This window comes from Pseudopipra pipra, chromosome W, assembly GCF_036250125.1.
Source record: "Pseudopipra pipra isolate bDixPip1 chromosome W, bDixPip1.hap1, whole genome shotgun sequence".
Classification (NCBI taxonomy): Eukaryota; Metazoa; Chordata; class Aves; order Passeriformes; family Pipridae; genus Pseudopipra; species Pseudopipra pipra.
Window position 1 is genome coordinate 34,234,566 of NC_087580.1, and position 23,079 is coordinate 34,257,644.

A 23,079-nucleotide genomic window follows, 5' to 3' on the forward strand; every position below is an offset into this window, starting at 1 on the left:
CTGCCTCTGGCTTTTTGTTTCCAACACAGGAGAAGAAGACAGTAAGAGGCCAGTTAGTGTGGACTTATCTAAACAAAGTCAAAGCTGTATTCTACAGACACTCCCCATGTCACACACATACAGCCTTTTGATTTCCGAGGAGATCTTCCTTCAGCTCCAGTGCTGGGTCCCTACTCAACAGCATTTTCACTGTCATAGCATCACTGTGCTTCTGTACAGGGGTTTCACAGAACAAGGAGATGTTAAGGGACAGGTTTCCAACCTGGAGGGAAATTTACAACTTGGAAGGAAACCTCAGGGAGACAGCCAAGTGTCCTTATGATGGCATTTGATTTAAGCAGACTCAGCTCCTTCCCAAGCACCACAGGCTGCACTGGTAGGGGTCATATTCCGTTTGCAGGTGCAAAAAGGACATCTCAGACCAGTCCTGATGGGTCTAGCAGAGGTGATGCTGGTGCTGCCCACAGGCAGAGCAGTGGCTGAAAGCACATTAGGAAGCTCTGACAGACCTACTGAGCACTCACAGTTCAGATGTCTCAGGGACTTGTCAAAATTAATACTTTCTTAATGATTTATTCCTCTCATTCCTCAAGAGTAGGAAACTGGAAACACAATCAGGAAATTTCTTTAACCTTATAAAAATCTTCATCTTGGAAATATTCTGAGAGGGAGCTGAAGTTCTGAGCATGTCCTCCTCCTCTACACTACAGATAGTCTCAGAGTTGCACTTACAGAATCTGTAGTTGGTGGGCAGTGCTAGCTTTCCCAGATTCCTCCAAAAGCTGCAGTCCCATTGCCCTGCATGAACAGACTTCCTGTGCCATGATCTGTTAAAAGTTCTCCCCCAGTGAGGTCTCAGCATCATTCTACCTCTGACAGCCTTTAACTTCTCTCTGTCTCACTGCCCTGCCCTTGGTGCTGCAGGCAGTGCCCTCAGCCCTGCTGGGCTGTGCAGAGGAGCTGCTCACCAGCAGAGCTGTCTCTTTGAAGCTCTTCTTGCTTGCCAGGAGCTCCCTGTGTGCCAGGAGTCTGGCCCAGCTCAACAGCACAGCAACAGCCCCAGGCATTTAGTGACCCTTGGGAGGTGTGAGGTTGTTTACATGAGACTCAGTCCCTGAGAGGAAGTTCAAACAACTTCTCAAGAAGTCAAAGTGAGATTGAAACATTGAAGTTTCTTGTTGTGCTAATGAGTCTCACTGAGGGACACATCTGAGAACGTGTCCCCAGGTTCCAGTTAGAGCAGAAACCTGCAGACAGTGATGACAAGGATGGACAAGCAAGGGAAAGGTGGCTCTGATGCTGAAGAAACATTGACTTCTTTACTTAATCCAAAGGGCCAACCCCTGGGAAGGCAGATCCTGTCCCTGCCTCATTCCTCAGGGCTCTTCCTGGGGCACTGGGATGTGGGATGTGCAATGCCAAGGGCAGGACCATGGGGTGGCACCTGCCAGGCTGCTGAGCAGGGACAAGGAGGCCATGAGGCCCCAGGGCTGCAAGGGCCACTCCCCTCCTCCTGGCATCAGGGGCACAGACAGCAGCCATGGCCAAAGGCCTGCAGAAGGTGGCTCTGTCCGGGCCTTTCAGCTTCTCCCCATCCCTGTCTCCTCTCCAGCCCAGGCTGTCCTACGGTGTCCCTGCCCTGCCCCTTTCCCTGCAGGCTGTCGTCATCCCCCCGGCTGCCCCACCTGGCTGGCACCTTCCTGCACTGACATCTCTGCGTCCTCCCTGGCTCTTCCTGCACACACAAAGCCTTGGGCTCATCCAGACTCCTTCTTTGTGACATATTGCACCACAACACTGACCTTGGAGGGAAAGTTCTTTCTTCCTGTCACCAGTCTAGGCCACCCCAGCTGCCCTTGGTGGCACTAGTTCTTTCTTAGGGTGTTTTCTGATGGGAAGAAAAGCTCCACCAGCTCTGACACCCCCCTTCCAGACCTCTCAGGCTGCTCCTCTACTGTCCTCAATCTTTGCACCACTGACCCCTGAGTCCTCAGCCTCTATATATGGGTCATGTGCTTGAGGCCCCAGATTCCTTCCTGGGAGATCTCTGGGACCTCTCCAGGGTTTTGGAAGATGACAATAGAGTGCTTTTATCCCAGGAAACACAGAAGGACACTTTTTTCCAAGGGTTGTCTTGGCAGAATGGGGCACAATATTTTTAAAGTTTCTGGCACAAGGGAGCTCTGAGATCTGGGTACAGAGAAGGTCCAAGTGCCAACCACTGGAGTGGGAGCTACAAATCATCAAGTCTTGTGTTCTTTGGAGGGCCAGACACTGGTGAGAGTGGTGTGTATGTGTGCACATGTAAGGACTTGAAGGGCACAATGAACTGTCTCAAAACACTGCCAAAGAAGGGAAATCCCATAAGGCACCACAACACACAAGCACTGGTGGCAAACAGGAAGGCCTTTAATTCCAAGGCCTAAAGGGAGGTGAAGCTTTGGAAGTAGCCCCCAGGACAGAATTGCACTGTGCAGACTGGGAGAAAGAGCAGACAGCCCCAACAGGAAGCCAGGGCTGGTAAGGCAGGTCTGGGGAACCCATCCAGACAAAGATTCCCACCTGCAGACTGGAAGCACAGCGGGCAAAACTCCCACCGTGGCAAGCTGTGGGAAAGGAAGCAAGTCCTTGTCTACATGCCAGCCCAAGCTGTGGGAACAGCATCTACCCACCTGAATACCCGGGGCCTGGGCTGTATAAAAGTGATAGCCCAGAAGAACAACTTGGGGACCCTCCACCGAGCAGAGCAGGGGGAAGAAGGACCGGTGGGAGCCTCAGGGATCTACATGATGTGATACATTTACTTCATCTCTGTCTCTCTCTAACTGGCTTCCCACCACTCTCTTCTTCTCTCTTTCTGTTTCTTTCTCTGTCTCCTATTTACTGTTAAATCAAAGCTGGACTGTTGACTTTGGCACATGGTCTCCTTTGCAGTTGAATTTGGGCAGCTGAATTTTCATAATGGGAACCTGAGAGTATCCATGAGGTTTTACAGTGTGGGAATGGCCACTAGATTCCATGAGGTTCCACAGAGTCACAGGGTCCATTTGGCTTCGTAAGGCTCTGCAGTGTGATAATGGACCCTTGATTCCATGGGTTTGCAAAATGTCTCAGGACTCCTTTGGTTCTAGGAGGCCCCACATATCACAGTGGCCCCTTGGTTCCATGAGATTCCACAGTGTCCCAGGAATCCTCTGGTTCCATGAGCCCTGCAGTGTCACAATGGCCCCTTGATTCCATGAGGTTCCACAGTGCCAATATGGGCCCTTGATTTCTTGAGGTCCACAGTGTCCCAGGGTCCCTTTGTCTCTATGATGCTCTGCAGTGTCACAGTGGCCCCTTGATTCCATGAGGTTCTGAAAAGTCTCAGGGTTCCTTTGGTTTCATGAGGCCCTGCAGTGTCACAGTGGCCTAGTAATTCCATGTGGTTCCACATTGTCCCAGGGTTCCTTTGGTTCCATGAGGCCCTGAGGTTCCTCAATGTCACAATGACCCCTGATTCTATTAGGGCCCGAAATGTCTCAGGGTTCTCTTGGCTCCAGGAGGCCCTTCATGGCACAATGAACTCTTGGTTCCATGAGATTCCACAGTGTCCCAGGATTCCTTTGGCTCCAGAAGGTCCTACAGTGTCACAATGGCCCCTTTACTCCAGAAGGTTCCACAGTATTCTTGCTGGAACACACAGGGCTGTAATGTTGTCACCCCTGCAGAGCTGCCTCCAGCTCTGGGCTCCAGCACAGGAAGGACATGGACCTGCTGGAGAGAGTCCAGAGGGGACCAGCAAGAGGATCAGAGGGATGGAGCAGCTCTGCTGTGAGGAAAGGCTGAGAGAATTGGCATTGTTCAGGCTGGAGAAGAGAAGGCTTTGGGCTGACCTAATTGTGGCCTTGCAGTGCCTGAAGGGAGCCAACAAGAAAGATGGAGAGAGACTTTGGACAAGGGCCTGGAGTGACAGGACAAGGGGAATGGCTTCACACTGAGAATAGGAAGGGTTAGATGGGATATTAGGAGGAATTTCTGGACTGTGATGGTAGTGAGATCCTGGCACAGGTTGCTCAGAGAAGTTCTGGCTGCCCCATCCCTGGAAGTGTTCACGGCCAGGTTGGATGGGGCTCTGAGCTCTGGGTCTAGTGGAAGGTGTCCCTGCCCATGGCAGGGGGTTGGACTGAGATGCTCTTTAAGGTTCCTTCCAACCCAAACCATTCCATGATTCTGTGACTGGTGGGGGATGTGGTGGTTGGAGCTGATGGGCACAGAGACCCCAAAATGATGGAGTTTTCCATTCTGAGCGAAGAAAGGAGGGGGCAGCAGAACTGACACCCTGGACTGCTGGTGGTCAGACTTTGTTCTTTTTGGGAGACTGACTGATCTGGGTGTGAGTATGGATGTGCTGGAGGGCAGGAAGACTCTGTAGAGGGATCTGGACAGGCTGGATCAATAAGGCCAAGTGTCAGGGCCTGCACTTGGGTCCCAACAACCCAAGTTGGATATGAGCCAGAGTGTGCCCAGGGGGGCAAGAAGGCCCAGGGCATCGTGGCCTTTGTGGAGAAGAGTGTGGCCAGCAGGAGCAGAGAACTGATTGCCCCTGTGTGCTGGGCACTGGGGAGGCCCCACCTGGAGTGCTGTGTCCAGTTCTGGCCCCTCAGTGCCAAAAGGCCCTTGAGGGGCTGGAGCGTGTCCAGAGAAGGGAACGGAGCTGGGGAAGGCTCTGGAAAACATGTCTGCTGAGGGACGGCTGAGGGAACTGGGCTTGTTGAGTCTGGAGAAGGGGAGGCTCAGGGGGGACCTCATTGCTCTCTGCAATGACCTGAGAGGAGGTTTTAGTGGGTGTGGGGGGTGGTCTCTTCTGCAAAGCCTTTTTAGTGACAGGAAGAGAGGAAATGGCCTTAAACTGCATCAGCAAGGTTCATATTAGATATTCAAAAAACATTTTTCCCCTGAGAGAGTGCTCAGGCATTGGAACAAGTAGCCCAGGGAGGTGGTGGAGTCTCTGGAAGCATTCAGGTGGCATCTGGATGTAGCACTTTGGGATGGGGTTTAGGGGTGATTCTGGTGGTGCTGGGTTGACAGTTGGACTAGAAGATCTGGAAGGTCTCTTCCAACGTTGATGATTCTGTGATTCTCTGACCTGTCATCCCTGTTTGCAGGTTTGTGCTCTAACAAGAACCTGGGGATGTTTTCTCTGTGGGATCCAGAGGTTTCTATCTGGTCCCTCTGCTTGGGAAAGCCTTCCAAATCCATTCTGGTGAGGGGAGGTGGTGATGCAGCAACAGCAGCTGCCTTGTGGGATGCCTGGACACCCCTGAGGAGGCAGAGCTGGGGCCACTCATTCTGTGCCCTGTCCTGGCTGGGTGCTGGGGGGACTGCCCTGAGGAGAGACAAAGGAGGCTTCTCCTGGGGAAAGCCTCAGCCAGAGCTCAACTTCCCAAACAAGGCTGGGGCTGGGGGTGTGCCGAGGGGGAAGTTGTCCTGCAGGCAGCAGGACAGGACAAGCAGGACACAGTCTGCTCAGGACACAGTGCATCTGAAAGTGTAAAGGTTTTGAGTCTAGGCCTTCCTTCCTGGCAACCAGGAAGGAAGGAAGGAAGTATTCCATCCTATTCCTTTATGTAATTAGGTGCCTTTATGTAATAGGCGGACAGGGAAGGCTCTTCCTCTTCCTCTCTCCCGGTGAGGTTTGGAGACAACAGACTCCCATGGCTGGTCTCGCTTCTGTGGGGGAGCTGAGGCCTGGTCGGGCCTACGGGGCCGGTTGTTTCTGCCGAGCCGGGGTCCATTAGCGTGGCGGTGGCGTTGGGCATGATTGGGCTTTCTCAAGGAAAGTATTATGGTTTTCTTTGGCTATTCCTTTATTGAGTGTGTATACCTGTTTTTGTTTGTTTGTTTTGTCCCATTTTCCCCTTCCCCTTTTCTGTTTTCAGGTGTTGGGGGTTTCTTTCTTATGTGTCTATAGTTTTTGTATATAAATGTAATATAAGTGTAAATATGTTTATATATTGCTTCAGCTTTCTCTTATTTCTGTTCTCTTGGTTTTTTTTCCTTTTCCCTTGGTTTTGGGGGGGGAGCTCTTGCGGTGGGGTTTGGAGACTTGGCAGGGAGCCAGCTCTAAACCACCACAGGAGGACACCATGTGTACGGGCCAATTGTTGCTGCTTTATTAAATCACAGCCACCTACAACTGGCTCAGTGGCAACAGAAGAGCAGTGCTCCTAGTTTAAATTGTGGATTTTGCTGAAGATTTGAAGGCAGCAGGATTCCAGTTTTCCTGCCTGTATAAAAGACAGACTTTCTTTTTTGGGATAACATCTAAGACTGGAAAGATCCCCAGGCAACCACCAGGGATGATGTCACAGCGATGATGCGATATCAAAAGAGAGATGTGATGTCACAGGGGGGCTGTGATGTCATGGGGAGGATGTGATGTCACAGGAAGGATGTGATGTCACAGGGAGGATGGGATGTCATAGGAGACATGTGATGTCAAAGACGATGTGATGTCATGGGAGAATGTGATGTCACAAGGGAGCTGTGATGTAACGGGAGATGTGATATCACAGGAGAGGATGTGATGTCACAGGAATGATGTGATGTCACAGGAGAGCTGTGATGTCATAGTAGACATGTGATGTCACAGAGGAGGATGTGATGTCACAGGGAGCTGTGATGTCAAAGAGAAGGATGTGATATCACAGGGGAGCTTTGATGTCAGAGAGGAGGATGTGATGTCATAGGAGACATGTGTTGTCACAGAGGATGATGTGATGTCACAGGGGAGGATGTGATGTCACAGGGAGCTGTGATGTCACTGGGGAGCTGAGATGTCATAGGTAACATGTGCAGTCACAGAGGAGGATGTGATGTCACAAAGGAGGATGTGATGTCACAGAGCAGGATGTGATGTCACAGAGGAGGATGTGATGTCACAGGGAGCTGTGATGCCACAGAGGAGGATGTGATGTCACAGAGGAGGATATGATGTCATAGGAGACATGTGATGTCACAGAAGAGGATGTGATGTCACAGGGGGGGATATGATGTCATAGGAGACGTGATGTCACACAGGAGGATGTTATGTCACAGATGAGAATGTGATGTCATACTAGAGCTGTGATGTCACTAAGGAGGATGTGATGTCACAGGTAGCATGTGATGTCACAGGAAAGATATGATGTCACAGGGACCTGTGATGTCACTGGGGAGCTGTGATGTCATAGGTAACATGGCACGTCACAGAGGAGGATGTGATATCACAGAGGAGGATGTGATGTCACAGGAGAGCTGTGATGTCACAGAGGAGGATGTGATGTCACAGATAGCATGTGATGTCATAGAGGAGGATGTGATGATACCGAGGAGGATGTGATGTCATAGGAGAGCTGAGCTGCCACAGAGGAGGATGTGATGTCACAGAGGAGGATGTGATGTCATAGGAGACATGTGATGTCGCAGAGGAGGATGTGATGTCACAGGGAGCTGTGATGTCACTGGGGAGCTGTGATGTCACAGGTAACATGCCACTTCAATGAGGAGCATGTGATGTCATAGAGGAGGATGTGATGTTACCGAGGAGGATGTGATGTCACAGGGAGCTGTGATGTCACAGAGTAAGATGTGATGTCACAGAGGAGGATGTGATGTCACAGGAAGGATGTGATGTCACAGGGAGCTGTGATGTCATAGAGGAGGATGTGATGTTACCGAGGATGATGTGCTGTCACAGGGAGCTGTGATGTCACAGATGAGGATGTGATGTCATAGGAGACATGCAATGTCACAGAAGAGGATGTGATTTCAAAGGGGAGCTGTGATGTCATAGAGGAGGATGTGATGTCATAAGAGACATGCGATGTTACAGAGGAGAATGTGAAGTCACAGAAGAGGATGTGATATCACAGAGGAGGATGTGATGTCACAGATGAGGATGTGATGTCATAGGAGAGCTGTGATGTCACAGAGGAGGAATTGATGCCACAGAGGGGGATGTGATGTCACAGGGAGATGCGATGTCACAGAGGGGGATGTGATGTCATAGGAGAAATGTGATGTCACAGAGTAGGATGTGATGTCATACGAGAGTTGTGATGTCGCAGAGGAGGATATGATGTCATAGGAGACATGCAATGTCACAGAGGAGAGTTGTGATGTCACAGGGGAGCTGTGATGTCACAGAGGAGGATATGATGTCATAGGAGACATGCGATGTCACAGAGGAGGATATGAAGTCACAGGGGAGGATGTGATGTCATAGGAGACATGTGATGTCACAGAGGAGGATGTTATGTCACAGATGAGGATGTGATGTCATACGAGAGTTGTGATGTCACAGATGAGGATGTGATGTCACAGGGAGCTGTGATGTCACAGAGGAGGATGTGATGTCATAGGAGGATGTGATGTCACAGAGGAGGATGTGATGTCACAGGGAGCTGGGATGTCATAGAGGGGGATGTTTAAACAGGGGGGATGTGATGTCACAGGGAGCTGTGATGTCACAGAGGAGGATGTGATGTCATACGAGAGTTGTGATGTCGCAGAGGAGGATATGATGTCATAGGAGACATGCAATGTCACAGAGGAGAGCTGTGATGTCACAGGGGAGCTGTGATGTCACAGATGAGGATATGATGTCATAGGAGACATGTGATGTCACAGAGGATGTGATGTCATAGGAGACAAGTGATGTCACAGAAGAGGATATGAAATCACAGAGGAGGATGTGATGTCATAGGAGACAAGCGATGTCACAGTGGAGGATGTGATGTCACAGAGGAGGATGTGACGTCACAGGGGGTCTGTGATGTCACAGAGGAGGATGTGATGTCACAGAGGAGGATGTGATGTCATATGAGACGTGATGTCACAGAGAAGGATGTGATGTCACAAGGGAGGATGCGATGTCACAGATAAGGATGTGATGTCACAGGGAGATGTGATGTCACAGGAAGCATGTGATGTCACAGGAAGGATGTGATGTCACAGGAAAGCTGTGATGTCACAGAGGAGGATGTGATGTCATAGGAGAGCTGTGATGTCACAGAGGGGGATGTGATGTCATAGGAGAGCTGTGATGACACAGAGGAGGATGTGATGTCACAGGAAAGCTGTGATGTCACAGAGGAGGATGCGACGTCACAGGGGAGCTGTGGTATCACAGAGAAGGATGTGATGTCATAGGAGACATGCGATGTCACTGTGGAGGATGTGATGTCACTGAGGAGGATGTGATGTCATAGGAGACATGTGATGTCACAGAGAAGGATGTGATGTCACAGAGGATGTTATGTCACAGATGAAGATGTGATGTCATACAAGAGTTGTTATGTCACAGGAGGATGTGATGTCACAGGTAGCATGTGATGTCACAGGAAGGATATGATGTCACAGGGAGCTCTGATGTCACTGGGGAGCTGTGATGTCATAGGTAACATGCCACGTCACAGAGGAGGATGTGATATCACAGAGGAGGATGTGATGTCACAGGGGAGCTCTGATGTCACAGAGGAGGATGTGATGTCATAGCAGACATGTGATGTCACAGAGTATGATGTGATGTCATATGAGATATGTGATGTCACAGGAAGGATGTGATGTCACAGAGGGGGGTGTGATGTCATAGGGAGCTGTGATGTCACGGAGGAGGATGTGATGTCACAGAGGAGGATGTGATATCACATGATAGATGTGACGCAGGGAGGAGCCGAGGTTGGGGAGGGCAAAACCGGCCCCAGAATGGATCAGGAATGGGGACCCCTCCTGCATTCCCCTGTGTCAACCTGCTCTGTGGGGCTTTGGGAGGGCACCTCCCCCTCAATGGGCATCCAGCTCACCCTAAAGGTGCCAGGACCACCCCACAGACCCCCAAGGACCCCCTAAATCCATCCAGAGCCCACCCAGGACCCCCTCAATCCCCTTTTCTGGGGGACCTTTAGGGGCACTGGTGGCTGAGCTGGGCAGCAAAGTTCATACCTGTCTGCAGCCTGAGTCACTGAAATGCTGATTTTTAAGCACAGAAAGGAGAAGCTTGAGGCAGTTTGTTGAAGGCAGAAAGGCTGATTTCTCATGTATTTTAATTACTTCTGACATGCTTCAAAGCCTGGTTTTCAGGGGTTTATTCAATTTGGCAAGTTCGTGGGGTTTTCTTGGGCTGTTCTTTGTGTGTGGGGTGGGTGGGTTGGTTGTTTTTACAGTTACTTGTCTCATATACTTGGTGCTTTTCCCAGGAGAACATTGATTTGTGTAGAGACAAAATCCCTGGAGAATATCTTAATCTGGGGATAAAAATACTCCCCTGGGAAGGATGCAGGATGAGTTGGTATTATTTATTTAAGAGTTTCAGGCCCACAACGAGCAGTTTCAGCCAAATTTTCTAAGTGACTGAGGAACCCTTTTCTCCAAATGTGCTCCCCTGAGGCAGTTTCAAATCCCCAGTTGTGATTCAGTTTTCTGGAATGATTCTAAATGAATTAAATGCTTTTTTTGGCCATCATCTAGGCAACTGCTGCCACAGATAACTTCAATTGTAAGAAAGCAGAAGAGAAAGAAATGAAAGGGCCACCTGTGAGCAAAAGGTATTTTTCATTTTCAGTAGTCTCTGAATTTTTGTTACTAGTTTTCTGTTTCTGTGGAAGAGTTCAGTGTCCTCCCTCCTGGGAGGGATGGGAACAAATGATTAAATGTGGAAAATGTTCCGTTCCAACACTGCAACCTGTAAATTGTCCAGATGGTCTAAAGATGTCCAGATTATTGAAAACCTTCCATATTTTTGTTTTCAGGGAGAGAGAAATATTTGATGAAGAAATCCAGCAAAGGCAAAAGTGCAAGGCCAAGCCTCAGCCTGCGGAGAGCTGAAGGGTGGCACCGGCAGCCCCAGAATTACATCGGGAAAATAAGAAACAGGAATTTTGGGGTGAGATCGAGCTTTTTTCAGTGGGGTTGATCCACTTTGAGGTGACAGATTGATCCCTCTTGACTTTTGGGATGCAGAGCTGGGAGAGACTGGAATGTTAATGGTCCATGGCTCCAACACTCTCCAGTTGCAGAAGCAGTGGGGGCTTTGCTGCCCAAGGGCAATGGAACCGCCTGGGGCAGAGGGGGGAACATCCACCCTTGGAGAGGACAGGCTGGGCTTGGAGCCGGAGAGGGGAAGTGTTATTTTTATGGTTTTATATCACTATAAACAGGAGCCAAAACTGTCCCAAATCTACTTTACACGGAAATAAAATTTTCCTAAACTAAACCCTATAGATAGATAGATAGATAGATAGATAGATAGATAGATAGATAGATAGATAGATAGATAGATAGATAGATAGATAGATAGATAGATAGATAGATAAACTATCCTCAGGGGGGAGTGGCCTCTGCATCTTTCTACTCTGATACTTTCTTTTCCCTTCTACATTTTCTTAAGTGTTATTTTTACGCTTTCATATCACTATATACAGGAACCAAGATGGCTCCAAACCTGCTTTACATGGCAACCCAACTGTTCTAAAATAAACACTACATATATATATCTATAAACACTGATTATTCACTGTCCTTTCACTCTAATCTGCCCAAGGGCTGGATTAACAAGACCCTGGGTCACCCTCACTGTCAGGGGGGTCGGGAGAGGGGCTGGACATGGAGGAAGCTTCTGGCAGCTGCTCACAGAACCCACCCCTGGAGCTCCCCTGCTACCAAAACATGGCCATCCAGACCCAATACAGTGCCCAGCATGGATGACCTGGAACCAGGTCTGTCCTCAACGTGGGTCCCTGTGGATCATCCAATAAAGGTCCTCCAATAGCTGACGGAGTTGGAGCAGCGGCCGAAGCTCTTCCCGCAGTCGGGGCACTGGTAGAGCTTCCCTTACTGGTGGGTCCATTGGTGTCTGGTCAACTTAGAGCTCTCGGTGAAGCTCTTGCCACACTCCCCACACTTGTAGGGCCTCTCCCCGGTGTGGATGCGCCGGTGGGTGACAAGGTGGGAGTTCCGGTTGAAGCCCTTCCCACAGTCGGTGCAGCGGAAGGGCCTCTCATCCGTGTGCGTCTGCTCATGCCTGAGGAGATCTGAGCTGGTCCTGAACCTCTTCCCACATTCCAAGCACTTGTAAGGTCGTTCCCCAGTGTGGATGAGTCGGTGGATGTGGAGGGTGGAGCTGTAACTGAAGCTCTTCCCACATTCCCAACATGTGTAGGGCCGTTCCCCAGTGTGCACACCACGGTGTTGGAGGAGGGTGGATCTCTGGCTGAAGCTCTTCCCACATTCCCTACAGGTGTAGTGCCGTTCTCCGGTGTGGATGTGCTGGTGTTCGATCAGGTGGGAGCTGTCCCTGAAGCTCTTCCCACATTCCATACACGGGTAGGGCCGTTCTCCAGTGTGGATGCCCTGGTGGGTGCGGAGGTTGGAGCTCTGGTTGAAGCTCTTCCCACATTCCCTACATGTGTAGGGCCGTTCCCCAGTGTGGATGCGCTGGTGGGTGTGGAGGTTGGACCTCTGCCTGAAGCTCTTCCCACATTCCCCACACATGTAGGGACGTTCCCCGGTGTGGATGTGCTGGTGGGTGAGGAGGTTGAAGCTCTTCCTGAAGCTCTTCCCACATTCCAAGCACCTGAAGGGCTTCTGCCTGCTGGGAGGCTGCTCAGGGACCACCAGCTCAGAGCTCCCCCTCAAGCTCCGGCCGCCTTCCCGGCACAGGCTGGCTCTTTCCTCCTCAGAGCACCCTGGGATGGCTTTGGAGCCCCTCCTGCGGGGGGATCTCCGGCCCTTTTCCTCCCCGCTGCCTTCCTGCGCCGGGGAGCCCTTCAAAACGGCCTCTCCCACCAGGGTCTCACGGGGGGATTTGTCCTCCGGGCTCTCCGTCCTCAGCTCGGGGCCTGGGGCAGGAAGCAAGAAGGACAGGGAGGGGATTTGCCTCCGGCCCACAGGGAAGGCCAAGGACATCCCCCCAACTCCGGCCCCGGCAGGATGGCGGCGCCAGCGGGGTTGTCCTGCAGCCGGGGCCATGCTCGGCTGACAGAGCCAGCACAACACCCGCCCAAAGGGACACTGACTTCCTCCTCACCTGCCTGGGGGGCCCAAGGCATCTTCCTCTTCCTCACAGCCTCCTCCTCCATCCGCCCAAGCTTTGGGAAGGACAAATCCTGATGGCAGGGAAAACAAGGGCTGAGCGCGTTGGCTTGGGGGTTCCTCCTGCCCAAGTCCATCCCTAGAACTCACCGGGCATCCTGTGTCCATAAAAACCTCCAAACCACCAAGATTCAGCCCAGAAAAACCCAAACCACCAACATTCAGGCAAAAAGCCCCTCAGAAATAGTGAGATGAACCCCTCCCCAAACTGCAAAAAGTTAAGATTCAGCCAAAACATACTCCAAAATATGAAGATTCAGCCAAAAAAAAAAAAATGTTTAAGTGGGAGGATGAGGAGAGTGAGGACATTTCATGAGCACTTGATTTGATTGAGTTGCTATATATTAATCAAAAGCTGAATTAATGTAGTCTCACTTAAAACTCAATTTTTTTCTTCCTAGTTTCAGTGTAGAGAATAAATATGAAATCACTGGACTTCAGGCCTTCATCATTACCCCTGTGCTTTGGTGTGCAAATGCTTCCTCCTTCCACTCCTCCTCTTCCATCATTTCTGACAACTGGATTCCTCTGTTGTGCCAATATTCTGGGTGTGCAGTTTCCATATTTGCAAGGATTAAAAGCAACTTTTTGCCTATGAGTGTGAAGTTTAGTGTGAGAGAATCCTGCGCAGTCAGACACTGAAATTGTTGAGCTGCAATGGGCCGTGCAAATGGAATGACAGAATCCATTCTGCTGGCCCAGATACAGAAGCCAATCTGTGGCTGTGGCTCTTTGCCTCACTGGCACCATCCTCTGTGGTTCCTGCTGCCCACCATGGCACTGGCAGCCCCAGGGGCACAGGTACGTCCATCCTGTACATGAAGTCAGAGTCAGACTGTCCACAAGTGTTAGCAGGAGTAAAACACTGCACTGCTGATCTTCTTGAATTTATCTCTATTAATGTCTGGCTTCACTTGGTCAATCTGTGTTCTCTTGCACAACATTACGTGGGTTTATGATTTTTATTATCACTGCACCAAATTAATCTGGAATGTGTGGTCAGAACAGTAATTACCTGTATTTGTGTATAACTGTGTGCACTTCTATTTTTCATGCTTTCTGGCAAATTCACTGACAACTTCTTTCATGACTGCATGATGGGGACTGAATTTACGGCTGGGGGGTTTTCCTGAGGGCAGCACTACACCAGACTGTTTTGTGTGTGTGTGAGACAGGTAGAACCACAAATGCCTGCACAGCCCAGAGCAGTCAGTGTGGGGCTGTGCTTGCTGCTGCAGAGACCCCCAGGGAACAAACCCAGGCACTAGTTTGGGTTTATTCCTTGCTCTGTGTCAGTGGAATAGAATGTTCCACAGGAGCTCTGTCCCCCTCTGTGGCACTGGGTGGCTCGAAGCTGAAGATGGGAGGGGGTCAAGTGCAAGTTCCCTTCTGAAGTGTGTGTCCCTAAGGAGGGCACTTGTTCTATTACTGCTTATTGTTTGTAATATCTTATATCATACAACACCTAAGGATGGATTCTATAGAATATGCGCCATATATATGATACAGAATATATCTGATTATTGCTTTATCTGTCTGTCCAGACAGATATTGTGCATGCAGAGAAATTGTATTTGAGGGATATGTTCCTCTCAATACCCTGTGAGCTCCACTCCCAGTGCCAGCAAATTCCTGAAGCTCCCCCTTCTGTGCCCTGCAGGTTTTGGCAGATTTGCAAGAGCAGGGGAATCATTCCCTGCAGCCCCTTTGCACTGTAAGAAATGGGAGCCCTGTGCACATCCTGTTGCCTCCAGATTCCATTCTGGGTGTGGGAAAGACCCTGTGGGGAGCAAAGAAATGCCTGGTTCTGCAGGAGCTGCAGATGCTCAAGGGGCAGCAGGACCAAGTCAGGGGCCTGAAGGGGACCTGGGGGGCTTTGGGGTGCAGGAGGGTCCTGGGGGAGCTGGGGAGGGGATTTGGGGATTGGGGGTACAGACCAGGACAGACCAGGACAGACCAGGACAGACCAGTACCTCCTCACTGCTCCCCAGATCTCTCCTGGAGCTGGGCCACCTTGTTGTGCGACACATGAGCCCCCCCCAGTGCCCTCCCAGTACAGCCCAGTGCCTCCAGTACAGCCCACTGTGTTCCTGTCCCAGGGTGCTGGGTGATCCCTCTTTGGAGGGGTTGGAATGGATTTGAGGGGGGGCTGTGGGAGATTTGGGGAGATCTGAGGAGTTTGGATGGGGATTTGGGGGTTTTGAGTGCCTTTAGGGAAGTTAAAAGAGGTCTTGGGGACACTGGGGGGTCAGAGGTACCTATGGAGGGAGGGGATTAAAGGGTAAATGGAGGTTAGGAGACATTTGGGAGGGGTTAATGAGGCCTGGGCAGGCAGAGGAGGGGCTGCACCAAAAGCAGGTGAGTCTTGAGACCCCCCCTGGTGTCCCCAAGACCCTCTTGGTGTCCCCAGTTCCTCCCTTGACTCCCCGAGGCCCCCCTGGTGTCTCCAATGTTCCCAGGGACTTCCCATAGCCCTAATTCCCCCCTAGGCACCCCCAATTCCACTGTCCACAAACCCCTCCCCATTGTCCCCAAGGCCCCAGATGTCCCCAACCCTCCATTTCACCCCAGGAGCCCCCCCTGGACCCTCTGACCACAAAAACGCCCCCACACACATTCACAGAAAGGCCAAGGGCATCTGGGGACACACTGGGGACAGTTGGGGGGCTTTGAGGGGCACTGGGGGATTACTGGGGGATTACCAGGACACACGGGGAGACACTGGCAGGTTACTAGGCCATACTGGGGGTTACTGAGTGCTCACTGGAGGATCACTGGGCCATCCTGGGGGGCAGTGGGAGGTCACTGGGACACACTAGGTGGTCACTGAAGGGGTCACTGGAAAGTCACTGGGATATACTGGGGTCTAGAGATCCCCTTACCCGGATGTGGTACATTTCCCCCCCGGATTTTGGGGGCCATCCTAAGGACCCCTTCTTTTTGGGGCTGGGGGACCCCCTGGACCCACTGCTGGGCTTTAGGGGACCCCCCAAAATGCCCTCAAAACCCCTGAAAGCCCCCCCTCGACACTTCAAAACCTTCTCAAGGTCCCCTCAAATGCCCTCAGAGACCTCATCCCTCCCCAGCACCCTCTAAACCCTCTCAGTGACCCGCAAGACCCACCTGGGACCCCCCAGTCCCCTTTAGGGAACCCCCAATCCCCCTCAGAGACCCTCAAAACCGTCTAACACCCCGTAAACCCCCTAGAGACCCCCAAACTGCCTAAAAGGTCCCGCCAGGACCCCCAAACCTCCTCAGAGACCCCCAAAGCCGACCTGGCACCCCCCAAATCTCCTCAGAAACCAAAACCCCCTCAGAGACCCCCAAACCCCTTCAGGAACCTTCAACCACCCCCTGAGTCCCCTCAGGACACCGAACTCCCTCAGGGACCCCTCAAAACCTCCTCGGTTATCCCCGAACCCCCCCGCTAAACCCTCCCGAGCCCCCCCGGGGGGACTCACAGCACTCAGAGCGAACCGCAGGCCCCGCCGCCATCACCGAGTCCCGGCTGCGCGCGCACCGCGGTCAGAGAACGCCGCCGCAGCCAATCAGCGCGCGGCCACGCCCCCGCAGCCCCGCCCCCGCCCCTGCCGCGTTGGCTGCCGGGAATCGGTGATGGCGGCGGGTCGGTCGGTGAGCTCTGAGTGCAGGCGGGGGGTGCGGGAGAGCGGGGTCTGGGGATCCCCTCGGGGGCTGCGGGGAGCGCGGGTGAGGGTGGAAAGGCTGCAGGGCTCCGGAGGGTTTAGCGCGGGGGGTTCGGAGGTTCGGAGGACCCTCTTAGGGGCCGCGGGGCCCGGAGGCCTCCTAAGAACCCGGAAGGGTGATTCGATTGCCGAGAAAGTCCCTCGGAAAAAAAATTCAAAACCACCCAACCAAAAAAAGAACTCTAAAAAAAAGAAAAATGAGAAAAAGGTCAAGGAAAAACTGGAAGGGCGAGGATGATTTTATTGCTTTGCTTCAGTTTTTCCTTGGTCTCCTCCTTCTCAGGTTCTTTGCTCCCTTCCTTTACAGAAAGCTCTTCTGCTGTTCTGTGGCTTTGTGGTCCCTTAGGGGCTTTTAGGGGTCCCTGAGGAGGTTTTGGGGGGGTCTCTGAAGGGGTTTGGTGTCCTGAGGAGACTTAGGAGGGAGGTTGAAGGTCCCTGAAGGGGTTTGCGAATCCCTGAGGACTCCTTTGGAATCTCCGAGGGAATTGGGAGGTCCTGGGGGCTTTGGGGGTAGGGTCTTTGAAGCAGTTTTGAAAGTTTCTAGGGGGATTTAGGGAGTCACAGACGGTTTTGAGGGTCTCTGAAGGAGTTTTTGGGGTCCCTGAAAGGGCTTGGGGGGTCCCAGGTGGGTTTTGCAGGTCACTGAGAGGGTTTAGGGGATCCTGGGGGGGAGATGAGGTCTCTGAGGGGATTTGGGGTGTCTTTGACGAGGTTTCGATGGGTCCAGGGGTGGATTTCTGAGAGGATTTCAGGGGTTTTGAGAGGATTTTGAGGCGTCTCCGTGTCAGTCCTGCCTGGCCACGGCCAAATAAAACTCCTGTGATGCCATTTCCCATCCCACCACAGCACCTCTGCCAGCCCAGCAGACCAACCCCAAGGAAAGGGGATCCCAATTCTCCCCTCGAACCCCAGAGACCCCCAAAACTCAGCACACAGAGACCCCAAAGGAGGGGGACCTGGGTGTCCCCTAAAGCCCAGCAGTGGGGTTCAGGGGATCTCCCAGCCCCCAGGGGAGGGGTCCTGCGGGTGCCCCCAAAAGTCCAGGGGGAAGATGTAGCAGAACCGACTAAGGGGATCCCAGTGCCCCCGGTATATCCCACTGACCTCCTACTGGCCCTCAGCATGGCCCAGTGACCCCCTCAGTGACCAGCCAGTGTGTCCCAGTGACCTCCCACTGCCCCCCAGGATGGCCCAGTGATCCTCCAGTGAGCACCCAGTAACCCCCAGTATGGCCCAGTAACCTGCCAGTGTCCCCCCGTGGGTCCTGGTAATCCCCCATTAACCCTCCAGTCCCTCCCAGTGCCCCCCCAAAGCCCCTCAACTGTCCCCAGTGTGTCCCCAGATGCCCTTGGCCTTTCTGTTACTGTGGGGGGAGAGAGCATTTTGTGGTCAGAGGGTCCAGGGGGGCTCCTGGAGGGAGATGGAGGATTGGGGACATCAGGGATGGGGTTTGGGGACAGTGGGGACAATGAGGAGGGGTGTGGGGACAGTGGAATTGGGAGGAATTATGGCCATGGGGAGGCCCTGGGGACATTGGAGACACCAGGGCGGTCTTGGGGTGTTAAGGGGGGAATTAGGGACACCAAGAAAGTCTTGGGAACCCCAAGGGGGTATCAGAACTCACCTGCTCTTGGTGCAGCCCCTCCTCTTTCCCCCTAGACATCATTAACCCCCCTTAAATGTCTCCCAACCCCCCTTTTCCTTTTAATCTCCTCCCCCTACATATCCTCTGACCTCCCAAGACCCCTTTTAACTCCCCTAAATGCACCCAAAGCACCCCAAAACCCCTCGAATTCCTATCCAACCACCCCCTCAAATCTCCCCCAGCCCCCCCTCAAATCCATTCCAGCCCACCCCAAAGAGGGATCACCCGGCACTCTGGGACAGGAACACACTGGGCTGTACTGGGGGCACTGGGCTGTACTGGGAGGGCACTGGGGGGGGCTCAGGTGTCCCATGACAAGGTGGCCCAGCTCCAGGAGAGATCTGGGGAGCAGTGAGGAGGTACTGGTCTGTCTTGGTCTGTACTGGTCTGTTCTGGTCTGTACTGGTCTGTGCTGGTTTGTACCCCCAATCCCCAAATCCCCTCCCCAGCTCCCCCAAGACCCTCCTGGACCCCAAAGCCCCCCAGGCCCCCCCATGCCCCTGACTTGGTCCTGCTGCCCCTTGAGCATCTGCAGCTGCTGCAGAACCAGGCATTTCATCAGCAAATGTGCAGGTGACACCAAGGTGGGGGTGTGTTGATGTGCTGGAAGGCAGGAGGGCTCTGCAGAGGGACCTGTCTGCGGAAGAGTGTGTCAGCAGGAGCAGGGAAGTGATTGTTGGGCTGGACTGAGCGCTGGTGAGGCCACCCCTGGAGTGCTGTGTCCAGCTCTGGGCCCCTGAGTTGAGGAAGGCCCTGGAGGGGCTGGAGCAGGTGCAGAGAAGAGCAGCGAGGCTGGGGAAGGGAGTGGAGCACAAGTGGTGTGAGGAGAGGCTGAGGGAGCTGGGGGTGTTGAGGCTGGAGAAGAGGAGGCTCAGGGGAGACCTCCTGACTGTCTGCAAGTCCCTGCCAGGAGGTTGGAGCCAGGTGGGGGTGGGGCTGTTGTGCCAGGAAGCAGAAGTAGGACAAGAGGGCTGGGTCTTGAGCTGTGCCAGGGGAGGTTTAGGTTGGATATTAGGAAGCAACTTTTTTTCTAGAGAGTAATCAGGCCTTGGAATGGTCTGGGCAGGGAGGGGGTGGAGTCAGCGTCCCTGGAGGTGTTGAAGGTGAGAGTGGATGTGGCCTCAGTGCCATGGTCTGGGAAGCACGGCGGGGTTGGATCCAGGGTTGGACTTGATGATCTCGGAGGTCTTTTCCAACTGGGCTGATTCTGTGATTCTGTGATTGCCATTCCTGTGGCAGCACATGCTTGAGGCTCTATCCCCAGGGTGATAGAGATGTCTGTCCATATCTATCTCCAAGGTTAGTCTGTAAATGTGTGGTGTTAGAAAAGCAGGCTGAGTTCTGGGCTGGTTGTAGAAGGAGAAAGAAGCCCAGAGGCCAGTGCAAGCAGGCAGCCCTCAGCTTGCACATGGTGTCCCCTCCCTGCAGGTTCCTGTCCTTGAGCCCAGGCCCTGAGGTGAGGCTGAGAAGTGGTGCGGAGGTGAGCCCAGAGCTGTCCCTGAGGTGAGGCTGAGAATAAGTGCAAGGCAGAGGTGCTGCTGAGGAAGGAGAGCCCCGTGGTGGGGAAGAGGCGAAGGTGCCCATCCCGAGCAGGTGCTGTGTCCATCCCCTGTGTGCCAGGTGAGCTGGGGCTTTGCTGCAGAGCTGCGGGCGCTGATTTGAGCGTCTCCAAGTGCTGAGATGGTGGGCACCCAGGAACACAAACTGTGCCTGGCCACGGAGCCTGCAAGGAGGAGCAGAGACAGCCCTGACAGTGTGGGGGGCCAGGTTGTCCCTGTGCCTTCCCCTGCAGGCCCTGGCTGTCCCTGCTGGGCCCCTGTCCATCCCCATCAGGTCCCTGCCCGTTCCCCCCGGGCTGAGCTCCCCCCAGGAAGTGCCGTGGAGCTGAAGCTGCTGCCATCCCCCCCCTGCAGCCGCTGCCCCAGCCAAGGGAGCAGCAAAGGCAGGGCCAGGAGCAGAGGCAGCAGCAGGGGAGCCCTGGGGGGCCGGGAAGCTCTTGTGTGGGTCAGGAAAGAGGCGCTGGGCACGAGGCCGGGGCTGTGCTGAGCAGGCCCAGCCCTCACATCCCCCCAGCCAACGCCGGCTGCCCGGGGGGCTTGGGAGGGACCCCCAGCCCGTGTGCCCCACACTGAGCTGGCAGAGAGAGAGCCAAGGGACAGGGCCACGGGCAGGGCCCCGGGTGAGGGACAGGCAGGGCCATTGCAGGGCCACGGTGAGGGCACAGCCTGTGGCAGCAGAGCTGCCCAGGGCCGGGGGCAGCTGGGGGTGTTGGTACCAGGCAGTGCTGGGGCTGAACAGAGCACGAGGCCTCTTGCAGAGCCCTGGAGCAGCCTCCCACTTGCCAGCCCCGCCCTGGTGGGGTGACACTGTCCCCTCCTTACAGGACACTCCCCCCAAAATCTTCCTAGGGGCCTTTTTTTGTGTATATTCGTGGTTGCTGATTGATTCTGGGGACCTGAGGGAGCCTCTGCAATCCCATCCATGGGGCACAATCTCCTGTGCAGAGCTTGACTCAGTGCATACTTTGCAGGGAAATCTGTGCTGGCAGCCCAAATATATCACGACCTCCTCGCCCTCCCCCCAGGATATTTGGGACAAGTTCCCCCCTCTTGGGCACCCGTGGGATCGGGGGGACGATTGTTCTCCTGCTGTTGCTGTTGCTGCTCCACCCCTGTCCCTGCCCTTCCTGCCGCTGTCGGGTGAGCGGAGCAGCCACGATGGGAAAGGGGCGAGAGAAGCGAAAAGAGTGGGTGGGACCCCCAAAAAGAGCGTGAGGGGCAGTGGGTCACCCCCAAAGGGAGCTGGGGGGAGCCGGGGTTTTGGGGGTTGGGTGGGAAAGGGGTGGGAGAGGGGGGCTACGGGGAGGGAGAGGGGGCTAATCTTCATATTTTGGAGTATTTTTCATCTGAATTTCAGCTTTGTGCGGTTTGGGGGGATGAGGATCTTCTTACTATTTCTGAGGGATTTTTTGGCCTGCATCTGGGTGGTTTGGGCTTTTCTGGGCTGAATCTTGGTGTTTTGGAGGTTTTTATGGTCACAGGATGCCGGGTGAGTTCTAGAGATGGACTTGGGCAGGAGGAACCCCCAAGCCAACACGCTCAGCCCTTGTTTTCCCCCCATCAGGATTTGTCCTTCCCAGAGCTTGGGGGGATGGAGGAGGAGGCTGCGAGGAAGAGGAAGATGCCTTGGGCCCCCCAGGCAGGTGAGGAGGAAGTCAGTGTCCCTTTGGGCGGGTGTTGTGCTGGCTCTGTCAGCCGAGCATGGCCCCGGCTGCAGGACAACCCCGCTGGCGCCGCCGTGCTGCCGGGGCCGGAGTTGGGGGGATGGCCTTGGCCTTCCCTGTGGGCCGGAGGCAAATCCCCTGCCTGTCCTTCTTGCTTCCTGCCCCAGGCCCCGAGCTGAGGACGGAGAGCCCGGAGGACAAATCCCCCCGTGAGACCCTGGTGGGAGAGGCCGTTTTGAAGGGCTCCCCGGCGCAGGAAGGCAGCGGGGAGGAAAAGGGCCGGAGATCCCCGTGCAGGAGGGGCTCCAAAGCCATCCCAGGGTGCTCTGAGGAGGAAAGACCCAGCCTGTGCTGGGAAGGCAGCTGGAGCTTGAGGGGGAGCTCTGAGCTGGTGGTCCCTGAGCAGTCTCTAAGCAGGGAAAAGCCCTTCAGGTGCTTGGAATGTGGGAAGAACTTCAACCGTAGCTCCACCCTGCTCCAACACCAGCACATCCACAGTGGGGAACGGCCTTACACGTGTGGGGAATGTGGGAAGAGCTTCAGCCGTAGCTCCAATCTCTGCACCCACCGTCTCATCCACACTGGAGAACGGCCCTACAAGTGCTTTAAATGTGGAAAGAGGTTTCGGACCAGCTCAAATCTCCTCCTCCATGAGCAGACACACACGGATGAGAGGCCGTTTCGCTGCATGGACTGCGGGAAGGGATTCAAGCGGAACTCCAACCTCCTCACCCACAGGCGCATCCACACTGGGGATAGGCCCTACAAGTGTGGGGAGTGTGGGAAGAGCTTCAGCCGAAGCTCTCATCTGCTCCGGCACAAGCACAGCCACACTGGAGAACAGCCCGGGAAAGGGGTGGGAGAGGGGGGCTAGGGGGAGGAGGGAGAGTGGGAGTGGATGTGCTGTGGGGCTGCCTTGTTGTGGCTGCCTTGTTGTCCCCATGACTTGATCCTTGGAGAGCGGTGGAGGCTGGAGAAAGGGGGGAGCTTGGGCCCCCTGTGCTGAGCCAGCGGTCGGGGCCGTGCTGTTGGTGCCAAATTGCCCCTGGTCAGGCTGAACCCAGAGCCCACCCACGTGTCAGGGGGCCCGATCCACTTCCTGCTGTCATTGCCCTGGGGCAACCTCTGGTGTTCCCCTGCCTGTGGGGCTGTTTCGTTGCCTTGGGCACAGCTGGCCCTTGTGCAGGGCTGTGCCCTTGGGGGCTGTTGGGGGTGGGCGGGAGGTGTTTTTTGGGGGTGCTGGGCTGGGTTGGGGGCAGAGCCCCGGCGGTGGGCGGGGGGATGCGGGTCCCCCCCATGGTGGGGGTTGGTGTTGCTGGGTCAGGCCCCGCTGGCTCCATTGTCAGCCCGGTGCCGGCGGGGGGGACACAGCGGGTTTGGGGCCCCCCGGGAGT

At 54.1% G+C, this 23,079-nt stretch overlaps 1 protein-coding gene across 1 annotated transcript; it reads right to left on the reverse strand.

Annotated features, from left to right (window-relative positions):
* Positions 1 to 11,461: 11,461 nt before the first annotated feature.
* Positions 11,462 to 13,045, reverse strand: LOC135405344 (zinc finger protein 239-like). Its single transcript, XM_064640020.1, has one exon. The coding sequence runs from the start codon at positions 12,988 to 12,990 to the stop codon at positions 11,854 to 11,856; it is 1,137 nt and encodes a 378-aa protein (XP_064496090.1). The 5' UTR covers positions 12,991 to 13,045; the 3' UTR covers positions 11,462 to 11,853.
* Positions 13,046 to 23,079: the final 10,034 nt, after the last annotated feature.

Coding starts and splice junctions, on each gene's coding strand:
- LOC135405344 (XM_064640020.1), bottom strand. CDS start 12,990: ATGGCCCCGGCTGCAGGACAACCCCGCTGGCGCCGCCATCCTGCCGGG.